The sequence below is a fragment of the Bactrocera oleae genome, chromosome 5 (assembly GCF_042242935.1).
Source record: "Bactrocera oleae isolate idBacOlea1 chromosome 5, idBacOlea1, whole genome shotgun sequence".
NCBI classification, from domain to species: domain Eukaryota; kingdom Metazoa; phylum Arthropoda; class Insecta; order Diptera; family Tephritidae; genus Bactrocera; species Bactrocera oleae.
This window is the reverse complement of record NC_091539.1, coordinates 56,296,437-56,312,450: the sequence shown is the minus strand read 5'-3', so window position 1 is coordinate 56,312,450 and position 16,014 is coordinate 56,296,437. Positions and strand designations below refer to the sequence as shown.

Sequence of the window (16,014 nt, the reverse complement as noted above, 5' to 3'; positions counted from 1 at the left end):
AAAAAATTCACTTTCCGCTCACGGATTTGTAATCTACGCGTAAAAATAAGAATATTTAAAAAAAAATTATAAATTTTGAGGCCTCCTTAGTTGGGGGACCTAAACTATACATTTACCACGATTTTTATAAATATTGCTACAGGTAATTGTTGCTTAAGATAAGGTAATGGTGTCAATAAGTCAAGACTGGACACTCAACTTTTTATAGGAGTTTAATTGTTTTCTATGCAGTTGTGCTCTGGTATCAAAAAACTATAATCATACAATAAATTGGCAGCAGGTAAGTTTTATTGCAGCTATTAGTTCAATAACGATAAGAGTGCAATATTCAAACTATAATGCGCGAATAACGCTTGAAATAAGTTTCAGTTAAACTTCGATAGCCTTATAGAGCGGAATTCTTATTTAAAATTCATTAAAATGCGTGTGCGTACAAGAATTTGGGTATTTTATATCTTTAAACAAATATTTTTATGAGTAGAAACGATAATTTAGTGGAAGATATTTTCTATTTCGGATGTCTGTAGACTACAATAGCCTGTGTACTACAATAGCAGTGTAGTAGTATAGTGGAACATACGAATGCTTTAAATTTTACATAATATTTATTGTTACTAAATTGTTCGCGTTCGCTTTAAGTAACGATAACGGAAGCAAATTTAGATCCGCTCAAAAAACAGTAAATAACCTTACCGCAACTAAGTGGATAATGTATAATTCCGGTAAAACAACATATTTGTTTCAAAAAATTCCTATATACTTTAATTCATTCTCCTATAAATTAATATAATGATAGTTGTGTAATGCCTAATCAAAGTCGTAAAATCAGTTATCATGTATGTACATACATATGTACAAATGTAAAGTTCTCTAAAGTAGTTGATTGGATAAGACGAAAAAGATATATGTGTGGTTGTGTTTATGCTTCAACCATGAATTCTGTAATTATTGTTTAGTGCAGACAATATTATTTTGAAACTTTTTAAGCCTCTTAAAACTGTTTGTAAGTACGGAAAACCATTCAATTAATAGATTCTTCGTCAATTCAAATAGTGTATCCTCTAAATTTGATATATTAAAGTAGTGTTTCTATATTAATATAATATTTTTTGGTTTTACAAGAAAATAAAATTAGCAATAGGTTTTTATTTCAAAAATAGATTTTGCCGCTAAATGACAACAGAGAACGTATATCATAATATAATCAGAGAACGTATATCTCTGATATGATATATACGTTCTCTGGTGTAAAAAAAAAAAAAAACAAAATGAAGTAGAAACTACTGTACGAAACGAAAATAACAACTACGCTATTGTGAATGCCAGATTAAAATTTTGATTTGATGTATATATTTTATATATTTTTATTTATTATTATTTAAATTATAAAGTATTTATCACATCTATTTTCTATTTTAACTACAGGCTAAACTGTTTTCTCATATTATGCTATGGTGCTTTTCAACGGCTGTAAGTATTATATATAAAACGAATTAAAATTAATTATAAATATTATTATTTTAATAGGTACACGAAATGTTTACTATTTTTTATCTCATTTAATAATTAGTACTATTTAATAATTTACTCTAATTCGCCACAAGAGTATTTCATATTTCGTAGTGTGCGAACGTTGTGTTTGAATAAATTTTTAGTGTCATAATAAATTGTAAAAAAAAAATCATTTGTTTTGTAAAATCTTTCGTTCAAATTAACTGATTTTGGAAACTTTAAAACAATAACCAGACTAACAATGACTTCACATCTTTGTCATTGCCAGCTAAGCGTGGAGCCCATTGTGCTTGTGCACGGCGGTGCCGGTTCCATCACGGATGCTCAATTGCCTGTGGCATTACATGGAGTCAAAACGGCAGCACGCGTCGGCTTCGAGACACTCAAATGTGGCGGTAGTGTGTTGGATGCCGTGCAGCAAGCGGTGCGTTCAATGGAAATCAATCCACAATTCAATGCTGGCTATGGTTCGGTGCTCACTTGGGAGGGCAAAGTGGAAATGGATGCCGCCATCATGAACGGTGTGGATTTGGATGCGGGTTGTGTTTCCGTAGCACGCGACATTTATCATCCTATCGATTTGGCACGTCGTGTTATGGAGAAGACACGACACAAGTTTCTTTCGGGCGAAGGTGCAATGCTTTTCGCAGAGGAAGAGAATTTCGAAATTCTACCCGAGGGCGCTTTGGTCACGAATAAGTCACAGAAGGCACTTGAAGACTACAAGAACAGTTTGAATGCAACGACAAAAAAATTGTGCAATACCGATTTGAATATTGGATGCCCTTGTGATATACAAGGTGTGCTGTCGTATTCTGTTCTCAATAATTTCCTCAAAGAATACGGTTCACAGGGCACAGTCGGTGCTGTTGCCATTGATGAATTGGGCAATTTGGCTGCCGCTACTTCCACGGGTGGCATAACAGGTAAAATGCCCGGACGTGTTGGTGACTCACCATTATTAGGGGCTGGCACATATGCTGATAACGAAGTGGGCGCCATATCGGCTACAGGTCATGGTGAGACTATTATGCGTTACAATGTCGCCTCGCGTATTTTGGCTTATATTAAATATGAAAATATGACCGCTGAAGAGGCGTCAGCGAAAGTCTTGAAGGACATGAGGCAACGTTTCGAGCAGACAGCCGGCGTAATAAGTCTCGATAGGGAGGGCAATGTGGGCATCAACTTTACAACGGCACGCATGACTTGGGCCTATCAACGCGGCGAAGAGCTACATTACGGTGCGGATCCGAATGAAGATAATGTTGACATAGTAGGCGAACCGCGCCTAAGCGCTTTGGATTTGTGTGTTTAATTAAGGCTTTTTACTGTTGCTGGAGTAAGATAAGTTGTCTGGTATTATTGTTATAAGCAAAATTTAAAGCAATATAATTCTAAATTTTTATGTATGTAGCAGCAGAGAACTTAAAAGAATGAGTAGTTCTCTGGTAGCAGCTAGTGTTTTCATTTTCTTTAAGGGTAGGTGTTGTGTATTTTGTAATTCATATGGCAGCATCATTGTTTTTCATGGCATACTTTCGGGCGCATTTTTTTCGGGTGTAGCAATATATAGTACAGTGCCACGAAAACTGTGCTCGATTTTGTGACTGCCTGCTTTGCTTTATGGGCGCCCGGTGGAATTGGGGAAAAAATGAATTTGGCTCTGCCGCACAATTTCGCAGCCGCTGCTCGCTGTCGCTGCTTACGCTAATATTTGCATGTAAAATGAAGGAACGCCGTTTTTTGTCGTTTTAAACGTAATTTAATGAAAAATCGAATGTATTTTCAAGGATTTCATTAAAATATGTATAATAAATAGTAAATTAAATTAATATTTATTACTAAAAAATAAGCTTACCGCATATCGCTTAATTCGTAGCGAAACTAATAAATACACGCTTGTTTTACAATGTGTTTTGAATCAATTTCATTTGTTTTATTATTTTCATTATTTATACATACTATTTTTCAATTATAATTATTTATTACATGCTTGCATACAAATTATCAGCCACACGTACAAATACATAAATTATCTACACCTATGTATATACTATATACATACTTAAATGTACATATGTATTGTATTTATAATGCAGTCATATTACATATTAAGTGTACGCATAGTTTTTGTTTTAGTCTCATCCCATGCTAATTAGTTTTTCAATGAATATAAGTGTTATGAAATCAATGCCTTGCGATGATTTTGTGTTTACAATTTAGCTGTGATCAAGCAAAGTTATGAAATACGTTTGAATATATGTATGTATATATATAAATTTGTATGTATGTATATATACACTGCAGTTCTTGTCCATAGTCAAAATTTTCCAAAATTCATACAGCCGTTTGTCAATTTTTTTTTCGATGCAAAATTTAATTAGTACATTAACAATTGAAAACATTTTTTACATGCACTTTTCATTTGTTTTGTTTGTTAGTTTAATTTTTAATTTAATTCGTAGTAGTTTAATTTTAAAATTTAATTTTAGTTTTTAGTTTTTTACTTTTAAATTTAATTTTGTTAATTTTGCATTGTATAATACATACCATAGACAAAAAATAAAAAATAATTTTTATTTGTTTTAATTATTTTACAGTTTCTCATTTTATATTGGTTTAGCAATTTTTTTACATTTAAAATTTTTTTTAATATTCTGATTCAAATTAAATTAAATTTTGACTTTTTGCGTTATTTTTTAGTTTATTATATTTTGTTTTATTTTTTTTTAATATTTGTGTATTCTTTGTTACTATTTTTTTTCATTTAAAATACGTTACCTATGTTTGTTACTTTTTATTTTTACTTTTTTGACTACTTTATAAATTTTGTTTAATTTTTTTTTTATTATTTTTAATTAATTATTACTGTAATTTTTTGCGTTCTTTTTTATTTTTTGTTTTTATCAGATTTTATTAATTTTATTTCTTTTTTTTTAATTATTTGTTATTATATATATTAATTTATGTTGCATTAATAACTTTTTTTTTTACTTTTTATTTTTATTTTTTGCTATTTTATGAATTTAGTTTCATGTTTATTGTTTTAAATTGTTGTAATTTTTTGCTTAAGTTTTTTATTTTGTTATTATACTTTATACATATTTTTTAATTTGTTCAATTAATTTTTCTTTATTTATTATTTATTTGAATTTATATTACATTATGCATGTGTTTACTTTTCATTACCATTATTATTGTTGTTTTGCTATTTTATACATTTTTTTTATTTGGCTAATATTTTTAAAATTATTTTTTATTATTTTTCCTTATTTATTTCATATTATATTATATTTATTTTTTGCTATTTTCAAAATTTTGTTTAATTTTTTATTTAATATTTATTTATTGTGTGTTTTTTGTGTTATATTTATATGAAGTATTATATTCTATGAATTCCGCTTATTGTTTTATATTATTTATTTTAATTTATATTGTATTATGCAGGTTAATTTTTTGCTTTATATTCTTATTGTGTTTTTGCTATTTTTTAAATTTTTGGCTATTATTTGTAATATTCTTTTTTATTATTTTTAATATTATTTATTTTTTAATTATTTTTAATATTATTTTTGTATTATTATATTACATTATTATTTATTTTTTACCATTTTAAAAATTTTGTTTCATTTTTTATTTATTTTTTAATTATTGTGAGTTTTTTGTGTTTTATTTTTATGTTGTTATTATTATTATTTTTTTATATTATTTATTTTAATTTATATTACATTATGCATATTTATTGGATACTTTTTATTATTAATATATTTTTTTTCATTACATATTCACATCGAGTAAATAAAAGACATTTTTAAGCAAACTAAAAATATTTCAAATTTAATTTAATGCTTCAAATTTGGCTTCGCACAAGTTCGGCTGCAAAAAATAGAAGTTAAAATAAATTTTCAATTTCACAAATTTCTAAAAATTCATTACAAATTTTTCTTTGAAAAGAAGTCATCACACAAATAATGTTAAATTCCATTTTCTTTGCCAACTTCAAAAATTCCTGGACTAATTATTGCTACTGCCTGTTTAACATTCCATAGCGCACCCTGCCGCACTTAGCACTAACCAAATGCTTAATGTAATGATTAGTTTTTGTATATTTCTTTTGAATTTTCACTTCAAAATTGTTGCTGCATTTATTCTTCATTAATTTTTTCGTTTGCAATTATGCATATGGGCGTACACTATTTATACATATAAGAATATAATTCCTTAAACGCTATAATTCATATACATGTTTTTTTATATTCTTAATATAGTATACTTAGCTATGTTTTAGTTAATTTTTTAAATTACACTAATAAATTATAAACTAAATTTGTTAATATATAATATTTTTTCGACAACTTTACCTTTAAGGTTTTTACAGTTCTTCTCTCCGTTTTCTAATGTTTAATTGTTAGCTTTAGCTTATTATTTAAATGCCACTAGTTAGTTGAGAAGAATTTCTAATAGTAAGAATATGTTCTTTTTTTACAGATTTACTTGCATTTTATTGCGGTTTTATGTTGCTTGGTTTTGTATTTCTTTTCTTTGTTTACATGCATACCGAAATTTATAATATAATAGTAATAGATGGCGTGTGTGTTTAGTTGATTTTGGATTGTGATTATTTTTTAGTAATATTTTTTCGTTTTTTTTTAATTTAATTTATTTCCAACAGCATAACACATATACACAATTCATATATATATATCAGTTCTTACCACATTCGCACGAGTTCCTTTCGATTTACTCAAAATTTTTGTAATTTTAATTTTTTTTAATATTTCATAATAAATTGTGGAAATTTCGCTTGTTTGAAAAGTAGTTTACACACAAATGTATGAATAAAAAGAATTTTGTATATGTATTGGACTTGTAAATAAGTGAGTAGAACTCAAGATTACTCAAAACAGGCTGCGGTTGAACCAAAGAAAACACAGCAAAAATGTTTTTTTAAAAATTCTCAATGCTTTGAGCAACTTACTAACACTATTTTAAGTTTAACAAGCGTGCTTTATAGAATTCAGCTGTCAATTCGCAATTATTTTTTTTTTTTGCTGGCAACTCGCAATAAATTTTCAAACAGTATTTTACGCCGTACAATGCAACAGCTGTTTGTTAGCCAAAAAATTTCATTAATTAAAAATAATTATATATAAATTTGTGAAACAATTTTTTTTGTTAAAAAGTGATTGCGCATAAAATATGTTAAAAGCGAGTTTTATAGCCACACAATCCAGCCGCAACTACAACGCTTATGAACAGAGGGATAAACAAAAAAAAATTCAAATTTAGGTCGAAAAGAAAACTGGAAAGTGTTTTCTACTAATTATACGTACATATATATGTACAAAGAAAGTATGCAATCCCTATTCGCTTCATTAATTTAAACATCAATATGATGTAACTAAGGTGAATGCAAACTTTAATTTTTCACAAAACTCTCGTGGAGCCGCCGCATTTGGTTTTTAAATATTAGCAAATTTAATGTTTTTTTATTTCTTTTCTTACTTTTTATGCGCACTTTCCTGCTTTCAAATATCATATATACTTATTAGCGCTTCTCAACCGTACTACTGCCGCTGTTGTGGACTGTATACTAAATGGCCGGCAGATAACAATGTGGAAGGCAATCATACCATGGTAAAATGGCGTTTACCCTCACTGGGATGGACTAAGGGAGTTTTTCTTTACTTTACAGCTATTGTTGTTGTCGTCAATATATGTATGCTGAGCATGCGGTAATTTACAATTTATAATAATAAACAAAAATATTTGATAAATTACACTTTGCAACAAATCACAAGTTTTTACCAAACAGTGTTCGCTTTGAGATTATACTGCTTCAATTTCAGAATTAGTTTAATGTTTTTATGACATATTTTAGGCATTAAAGGAGCGAAGCATGTTTCAGAATTTAAAAATTTTATATTTTTAAATAATTTTTTATATATTGATTTGACGCTTTGAGTATGCATTTAAAAATTTTGAAATACATTTTTTTTTTATAATACGTAGACATGAACTCTAGCATCCATGTGAACCGTTATAGAATGGTTCGCACGACAATCGGGTCTACGTAACCGTAACCGACACGGACCCAGATTTTATGCAGCCAAGTATTGTCAACTCGGCAGCATTATTCCAAACTACTACAGGTATGTTTTGATATTTTTTGTCAGGTAATGACAAAAGAAATAAGATTTTGTGAATAATTTCGATTTTTTAAGCCACTCTGAAGCGTAAATTCTTGCACAAAAATACCTATTTTTTTAGGGGGCCGCCATTTTGTTAATAGGCAAAATTTTGACTAGTTCTTTGATCATCATCTGTATACCAAACATTTTTTTTTTGGTATTTGGACTTTAGCTAATTTTAAGCAGAAAAATTTTGCTCACCGTCACACTTTTCGGATATCGGCGACAGGAACAAAGGAATACAAAATTATTAAAAATGAATCGCCGATTATTAAAGTACATGAAATTATGTAATTTTTGTTTTTTTAACTACCTATTAAACAAAATATCTCTTAAGAGATACCGGGCTAAGTTTCGTTTGGTAATTAGGGGATCGTCGTATATAACTTTATAAAGCTGTAATTAGGCTAGATTTAAAATGAAGTAATAGGAATTAAGCTCTTGAAAACATTCATACAATTTTTAATTTACTCTTCATAAATTTTTTTGAGAATTTTGGAATTTCCATAAAGTATTGCACTTATTTTACATTTGCTATTAGGTTAAAACTTTTTTGCTTGGCCACACCACCACTTTTCAACTGCCGCCACATCAAATAAGTATAATCTCCTGCGCACAACTGTTTGGCATTGCTTTTGTTGTTGCGGCAACAATATTACATTTGTTGCAGTTGTTGTTACTGCACTTAGTGATTACAACAATTAATTAAATTATATTTAATGTAATTTGCATGATTACACATGTATATTGTATGTATGTGGTCTTCAATAAATATTTTTAAAAGCGGTTTAACAATTCATACACATTTAAAACTTTTACAATTAAACATTGAGAGAGAATTTAATTCACAAATCCCTTTTCAATGGCGAAACTTATAAATGTGACGTGTGTAAGTAAACATTAACGCGTGTACATACACACATATTTATAGATTTTTACAACTATTATGATAAAGTATATATATATGTATGTATTAGGGTGTTCATTATTTCACCAGTTGATTATTTTTTTGCAAACGCCCCTTTAAGTTTTAGTTTTTGCCCCAAACTATTTTACTTTTTCTAAATAATTTATATGGAATTTTAGGTACTTTTGCAATTAAGTTTTTAAATTCAAAGAAAATTAACCAACAACTTTAAACGAATGACATTTTATTATAAAATTCCGCTCTACAAAAAAGGTCTTAATAGTTGTTCCATTAAAACATTGCTTTAAAAGTTATACGCAGTTAAAGTTATGCAACAAATGTACTGTATTCATATAGTACACCATGTCGTATGAGCAACATAGAATGTGTAAATCACTTGTATGCATGCTCATGTCATTTGATGTATAATTTAAGTGCGTTTAACTTTTAAAAGAACGTTTCTATGGAAAAAACCAATAACCAATTTTTTTGTAGAGCGGAAAATTTTGTATTAGAACAGTAATTTTTAAAGTGGTACATTTACTTGCATAATGTAAAATATCAAAAAATCGCTTGCTAGATATGTAGATGAGAAAAGAAATATGATTTAGACACGCTTTAAATTTCAAATAAACAGCTTGTTTACATTAGATCGTTTTTTAAGGTTAAAAATAAAACTTTAGGAGGCGTTTGCAAAAAAAATAAAAATTAACGTGAGAAATAATGTACACCCTAATGTATATGTATGTAGTAATCATAGGAGGTGTATCTTAGGTTGTATACATATTTACATTTGGCGATACGGAACTGTGTTAGCGTATAGTTGCGTTTGGTAGCAGTGTATATACGTTTGTATGTATGTGTGTGTATGTGTAGAGAAATATAATATAATACATATGTATAAATGACTCGGTATTAAAATCGGTTCGGGGTTTGGTAAAACGAAAAACGTAAAGAAAATAACTGTAATGTGCTATATTATAACTAAATATTAGCTTGCTGGCTGGCAATATAGCCTACACAGCGCGGCGTCCATCCCGAGTCCATTTTAGAAGAATGTGGAGAACTTGCGTCTGTTAGGCGTATTCGCCGCCATAACTGGCACTGATGCGTACGCCGATGGCTCGGCGGCGCTAGCCACAACGCTTGCGCCCTTTTTGCGCGCATACGCTGCAGCCGTTGCCGAGATGGTCACCGAGGCGGGTGGCACGACAACCGGCACAACCACGGGTTATACGGAAATCTCGTAATTCATATCGTAGACGCTCGCGCGCTCCGGTGTGGGTGTGGTGGTGCGTGCGCCGCCCACCAAATGCTGTGCACCCGGTCCGCCAACGGCTGATGCCGGCATATTGCCGACACCGCGACCCTGTTGCTGTTGCTGCTGCTGCTGTTCGAGCGTTTGCATCTCCATCGAATCGGTCATTTCGAGTGCGCGCACAAATGACATGGGACGCGTGGGTGTTTGTTTTCGCTTCACTTGCGGCGATGGCTGTGTTTGCAGTTGTGTGACGATGCCGGCACCACCGCTTACACCAACGCCAACGCCCGGCCCACTGGGATTGGGTGGAAAGACGGCCACGCCGCCGCGCAATTGCGGCTGATAACCGCCGACAGTCGAGTTCGTTAGCGCCTGTGATGTGTGCACGTAGTTATTTGGCTGTGAGGCGACGGCATTACCGACACCGTAACGCATCATATAGGTTGGCGCGTTGGTCGAGGACGATGTGGCTGGCATGGTTGTGGGGCTGGTTGGATTAGAGCGATATTGCTGTTGTTGCGAAGCTGGTACATATTCGCCTGGCTGATGCATGCGCGAATGCGTCATGATCAATGGATGCGACTGCCCACTGCCACCGACTGTGATGTACTGTGCGTGATGTATGCTATTGCCCATTGTGCCGCCAGCACTGCTGCTGATGCCCATGGAAGAGGGTGGCATGCCGCCACCGCCGCTAGCGCTGCCGCTACTGCTACTGAAACCGGGCGATGTGTCCTTCCACATGTACACGCCGCGCTGTGGACTTCCGGCCAATTCGCGTATATTGTCCACGGTGTTGTTAGAGCGCGCATACGAAAGCTCGCTCGCGCCCTGGCGTACCAGCTCACCTTCGGAGAGGAAACGGCGTTGTGGGCTGCCGCCGTAGGTCTGCGAAGCCAACACCTGTTGCTGGTGATGTGTTAGCGGAACTGGCAATGCGATATAACGGAGAAGAAGAGAAAACAGAAAATGTCAGTATAAAATAAAATCTGCATTAAACTCCACTTAAAAAACTACTTGTGAATTTTCGGGGAAAAGGAGTGAGAAGAGAATGAGTTCAAAAGGAAGTTAATATTAGGAGTTAAAATATATGGTATACAAAAAAAAATAAAACAAAATATAAATTTTTGCCTCAACACAGTAATGAAGTTAGAGAAGCTATGGGTTTCCATATCGGGGCTCATAGATATTTTTATATATATATATATCAGTTGTACTATCAACAACAGAGATTACAAAAACCAGCAACATTAGTAATTAGCCTCACCGCTAGATGGCGCTACAATCGCAGGAGATATAAAATCTCGAAGAGTTCTGTCCAAATTGCAGCGGAATCAGTCACGTAGTTTTGTTTCGACATCGTGTAGAAGTGGGCATGTTTCAGAAATGTAGAATATTGAAAAGAGAATGAGCAATATCGGTCGGCGATTCGATTAATTGAAATCAAAGAACGCTCGAAAGCTGTACTATGCGGTGACTCTACTTCTCGCTTATAAAAATTGGCTCAACGAAAAATCCACACCAGAGATCAACGAACAGTCGAAACAGAGGACCTCATCCGGCGAACCTGCTGCAAAGACAGGTCAATCGCTTTGTGGGGTCCATGAATAAGTTGAAGACGATTACAGGGCTATACTTAGCCGAATTGTGGACCGATTCGACTCCAAACATCATTAAAATTGAAGAAAATTATAGGTTTTAGTTAGCCTTTATTTTGGATTCAACGATAATCCCGAGACCACAGTCAACCGTTCCTGCTCTTCAAATTGTGAAGCTTCATGAAAGCTCGACATTTCAATTTCTCAAATCGAACATAAGATATATTGAAAAGCTTGAAGAGGTCAGCATTAGAAATGTCGCTGAACTAAAATTAAGTATTTTAGCTATTGGACGGAAAGTAGAAATCGGTGGAAAAATACTCTTTTTTATTTTTAACAAACTTTTCGTACATTCTAAAACCTTTCACTCCTTTTCACCGCATACAAACAGAAACCAACAAATTCTACAAAGGTAAACACGCGATACATACGGTTCAACATTGACTTTTATATGTACTTCTAATCGTATCTATCTATAGTATCTTGTATCTTCATTTCGTCTTTTCGGATTTTTGGATGATTTGGTTTTCGATTTGGGTGTCTTAGTCTTAAAGGCGCTGGCCAAGGCTAGCAATTTCTTACGTTTCTTCTTACCATCGTGCAATGATCGCTTGCGACCACTTTGTTTCTCACCTTGTTGCTGTTGCTGCTGCTGTTGTTGTTGTTGTTGATGCTGTTGCATCATGGCACGTTGTTGTTGTTGCAACAGCATTTGCTGCTGCTGTTGTATGGTAGGCGGTTGTGGATGCTGCGGCGGTAAGCCGGTCGTATACTCGTAATAGGTCTGCGACGGCTGCTGTTGCTGTGTATTTAGACCAATAAAATCGGGTCGTCTTGGTTGGGTAGGCGTGCCAGGATTGGATCTTTGCCGAAAAGAAGGTAGTCGAAGTGAAATAGAAAGAATATTGTTAATTATTTTGTTTATTTTGTTCGTTTTGTGTAAATTTGCGACGAACATATATCGTTCATATAGCGATGATTTACAACAACAAGCATTAAAATTCACGGCAATTCAGGTTATGTATTAACAACAGTTGATTAGTTGAGGAAATCATAAATATGAATGCATGTACTTATGTATTTGTACGAGCATGTTTGTATGTATAAGGCGAAGTTTGAGTGGATTTTGATTCACAAAAAAAAAAAAAATTAAATGTAAGAATTAAGTTATCGTTACGCAAAACGCACAACAAGCTCAGATAGTTGCGATGGATTAAAGAAATACATGACATATGGAGTTTATTAAGACACGCACATAACGGTTAAACACACATAGAGAATAGAGAAGATGCTACAATTAATACAGTAACTGTAAATGTGCTGTTATTATTGTATGTACGAAGTTATCGCCATGAAATCGCAGTAAACAACGGCATTTAATAAATTACATATTGTATTAGTTAATCATAAGTCTAATTACAGCAATAATGCACTTTGCTCGAGTGCCGACACAAATACTTTTTGTTACAGTAATGATTACACTACACTTGTTAGCAAACTAAGTTTATGAAAATGAGCATTTCGATTTCGACAACAACATATCTTTAAATCACATGCACGATCGGCTGCAGAAACACTTAAAAAAATCGAAGTCAGAGAATGTTCTAAGATACGTTTTCAACTCTTGCTATGAGAACACAATAATTGCGTTCACCTAACGGTTGTTTGAAAAACTAAACGAGATGAATATTTGGTCATACGAATACACAATATCAAAACGAAGAATCGAAGCGATTTCGTGATGATGTTGTAACAGTTAATTAATCCCCGTTTGGTTGGTAAGGTTCAAGTTGGTTGTCATCGAAGTCATGTAACGAGCGGCGCAGAAAACAATAGATGAGTGGGCGATGTCTATGTGTCCGGTCGTCTGTACATGCTACAGATAACCTACGCAAAATATGTGTATTATTTTTGATAACCTTGGGTAAGTAAGAATGGCATATAAGTGAAATTGGACTACTGTTCTCATAAAAATATATCGGAAAATATAAAATGTGATAAAAAAAATATATATATTAGAAATTATGGGGTGAAGTATGGCAAAACTTCAAACTTCTAAGGCATCACGGTATTTTTCAAAGTAAGCTTGGGTTGTATGTATGTAATGGAATCTTAGTGTCAATTTTCACTGGTTTCCAGAAGTCTGATCAACTTGAAACTTTGCAGACGTGTCAAGGACCCATGACAATGCAATAATTTGATAACAGTTTCCAATTATTTTAAAGGTTGGCGTAACCCCGCCCTCTAAATGGTTTAATGTATATATCTTCCAAACCGCTAAAGCTAACTCAACCAAATTTTCTGAGAGGAGGTCCTTTTAGCACTTTTTTATACGCTGTGAAAATGGGCAAACTCAGATAATAACCACGCCCACTCCCCATATAACAGTTATGTTAAAATATACTAAAAGTGCGATAACTGACGAAATAAATCGCCATAAGCATTAAATTTCACAAACCAGATGGTAGGGAAGTGCTTTATAGGATGTGGTTTAAAAATTCCTTTGAAGCGTGTTTTTTTAGTTTTTTTAAACTATAATTTATTTCATTAAGAGTTCTAATGGTTTTTCAAAAGCGATTGCAATCGGTGTATATCTAGCCTTCATACACTGAATTCTCCTTCCATCCGCTTGTTCTCGAAACTTTCCTCTTATATAAACTTCCATCTTGCACTAAAAATGAACGAAGTTGGTGAATACGTTCTGCTAAAACTACACCTTAAACGACCTTAAAAACATCATGCCATTGGTTAGGTTCTGCCGAATTTACATTGGACCCCAAGTGGTCGATAGACATAACGGTTGCACTTTTGCAGCGAATGTGAATTTGAAATTAATAATACTTTAAATTACTTGTGACACAATCATTCTTTATCTCCGAATTCGGATCGACATCTTTTTCGATGATTGTGTATGAGTCTTCCGAACTCTAGTTCGACAGTTAACCGACTAAATAACCGTGAAGCTGATGAACTCCATTACAAAATAATAATGGGCACCAGATAAACAAAAGAAAAGCTTCGAGCGTATTTCAGTCACGAAAGAACTTCGCATAAAATCTATCAGCTGTTCGAAGGCGCTTTTAAACACTTGGGAACCTCACATTAGGTCGCTTAACTATACATAGGATACATGAGATATATATATGTATATAAACTATTCTAAACGTCATACAAAGATTTATTATCCTCGGCATCAGCATTTTTAATTAGATACATCGGCTGGCAGCTTTATTTAACCCGACAATGATGCACGGCCAGATCGATCGCAAAGTTATGTTTTACGTTTTAAAAAATAAATAATAAAAATGTTGCGCTTTTTAGAGAAATAAACGTATTTTATTTTCATTAAAGTATGTTTGTAAGAAATTGGATGATATTCGAAAAGGTCTAAAAGTAAGGAGTAATGGACAAAGCCATTTAATCCTTGTAAATGTATATATCGCAATATAGTGGTGAGATATTCTTGCTCTTTAGTTCTCTGCATTGTATTTAGCGATTCAATAGCTTTTGTATGAAAACAATTATGCTGTTAGGCGCCTGTGTGAGTAGGCAACGTAAGGTGCTGTGCAACACTGAACTCAGACCGTATAGCAGCGAACAGGTGCCTACTAAGGGCAGCAGTAAAAGTTTGGTACGTAAGCCGTAACGTGACGTATCATCGAAATTGCACAACTCCCATATGCTAACGTTCGGCGCGAGAAACATGTAGCGCAGATGCAATACCTGCCCCATAAACCAGGCGCAGTAAGCTTGAGAGTATTGCAATATCTTCGAGAGCGCTATGGTGAACAGCAACCCCACAAGCATAATGAAATTGATTTCAGACTCTTGTGGCCAATTGCCCTTCGTAGTAACACGCCTAAAACGTGTTTCGCTTGTTGTACCTTTTATCGGCGTGCTGGCGATCGTATCCAGCAGCATGGTAGAGCTTTTCTTCGTCAACAGCGCCGATTCCGTTGACATGCCCTCGTAGTAAGACTCATCGTTAAAGGAGCGCGAAGAGTTTTTCGAGATAGTATCAGTGCGTGACGATGTCTTGTAATGTACATCCGCATTACGTTCTGAATTCAATATGTCTGTGTCGTTGCTATCGCTTTCGTCTGGTGAAATCTTCGGCGTGTGATTCGTTTGCAACGCGACGCGTTTCGTGATATTCTTCCAATGTTTATTGCCATTTAGTAAGCAAGGCCGCATGGGGGTTAAGGTGTCCGAGCTTTTGGAATTGTTTATAACGCTGTCATTTCGATTGACTGTCTCGGCGTTGCCACCATTATAAAATCCGATGCCATTTTTACTCATTAAACTATTCATTATATGGTTGAGATCCGCTTGTGCTTTGCGATTATCACGATTATCGGTCAGATTACGTCGATCGTTGTAGCTTGGCGCATAACCGTTATGCGCATCGCTGCTTTGATGATTTCTTTCGTTCGGATGCAATTTGCCGCCGCCAAATTTCATTTGCAAATTTAGACTTTCCGAGGTGTAGGGTTTATGTTGCGTTTGCATGCCAATTTCTTCACAAGTTTTGAGCGTGTGTTC

At 33.5% G+C, this 16,014-nt stretch overlaps 2 protein-coding genes across 7 annotated transcripts in view; one reads left to right on the top strand and one right to left on the bottom strand.

Moving 5' to 3' along the window:
• Window positions 1-87: 87 nt before the first annotated feature.
• Window positions 88-2,966, top strand: LOC106614386 (probable isoaspartyl peptidase/L-asparaginase GA20639). 5 transcript variants are annotated; one of them, XM_036376207.2, is made up of 3 exons: window positions 88-280; window positions 1,426-1,470; window positions 1,781-2,966. In XM_036376207.2, exons 2-3 carry the CDS (start codon window positions 1,447-1,449, stop codon window positions 2,828-2,830), a joined length of 1,074 nt encoding a protein of 357 aa, XP_036232100.1. In that variant the 5' UTR covers window positions 88-280; window positions 1,426-1,446; the 3' UTR covers window positions 2,831-2,966. The 5 variants fall into 5 exon arrangements, with proteins under 5 accessions (XP_036232100.1, XP_036232097.1, XP_014085584.1 ...); XM_036376204.2 differs by lacking the exon at window positions 88-280 and adding an exon at window positions 319-444; XM_014230109.2 differs by lacking the exon at window positions 88-280 and adding an exon at window positions 320-426.
• A 448-nt stretch (window positions 2,967-3,414) lies between these two features.
• Zdhhc8 (zinc finger DHHC-type containing 8) overlaps window positions 3,415-16,014 on the bottom strand; it is a 93,014-nt gene continuing 80,414 nt past the window's right edge. Inside the window, exons 9-10 of one of the 2 annotated variants that reach the window (XM_014230158.3) lie at window positions 12,106-12,335; window positions 3,415-10,803 (exon numbers count right to left, since the gene is read on the bottom strand). In XM_014230158.3, the coding sequence (XP_014085633.2) occupies window positions 9,845-10,803; window positions 12,106-12,335 (1,189 nt within the window). In that variant the 3' untranslated portion in view covers window positions 3,415-9,844. Of the gene's footprint in view, window positions 10,804-12,105; window positions 12,336-16,014 lie in introns of those variants that run through there. The other variant, XM_036376193.2, reaches the window with a different exon arrangement.

Excerpts from the sequence above, each read along its gene's own strand:
- LOC106614386 (XM_036376204.2), top strand. The coding sequence starts at position 421 with ATGCGTGTGCGTACAAGAATTTGG. Across the intron at positions 445-1,425 it reads GTGTGCGTACAAGAATTTGG|GCTAAACTGTTTTCTCATAT; the intron begins GTATTTTATATC and ends TTTTAACTACAG. Across the intron at positions 1,471-1,780 it reads TATGGTGCTTTTCAACGGCT|CTAAGCGTGGAGCCCATTGT; the intron begins GTAAGTATTATA and ends TGTCATTGCCAG.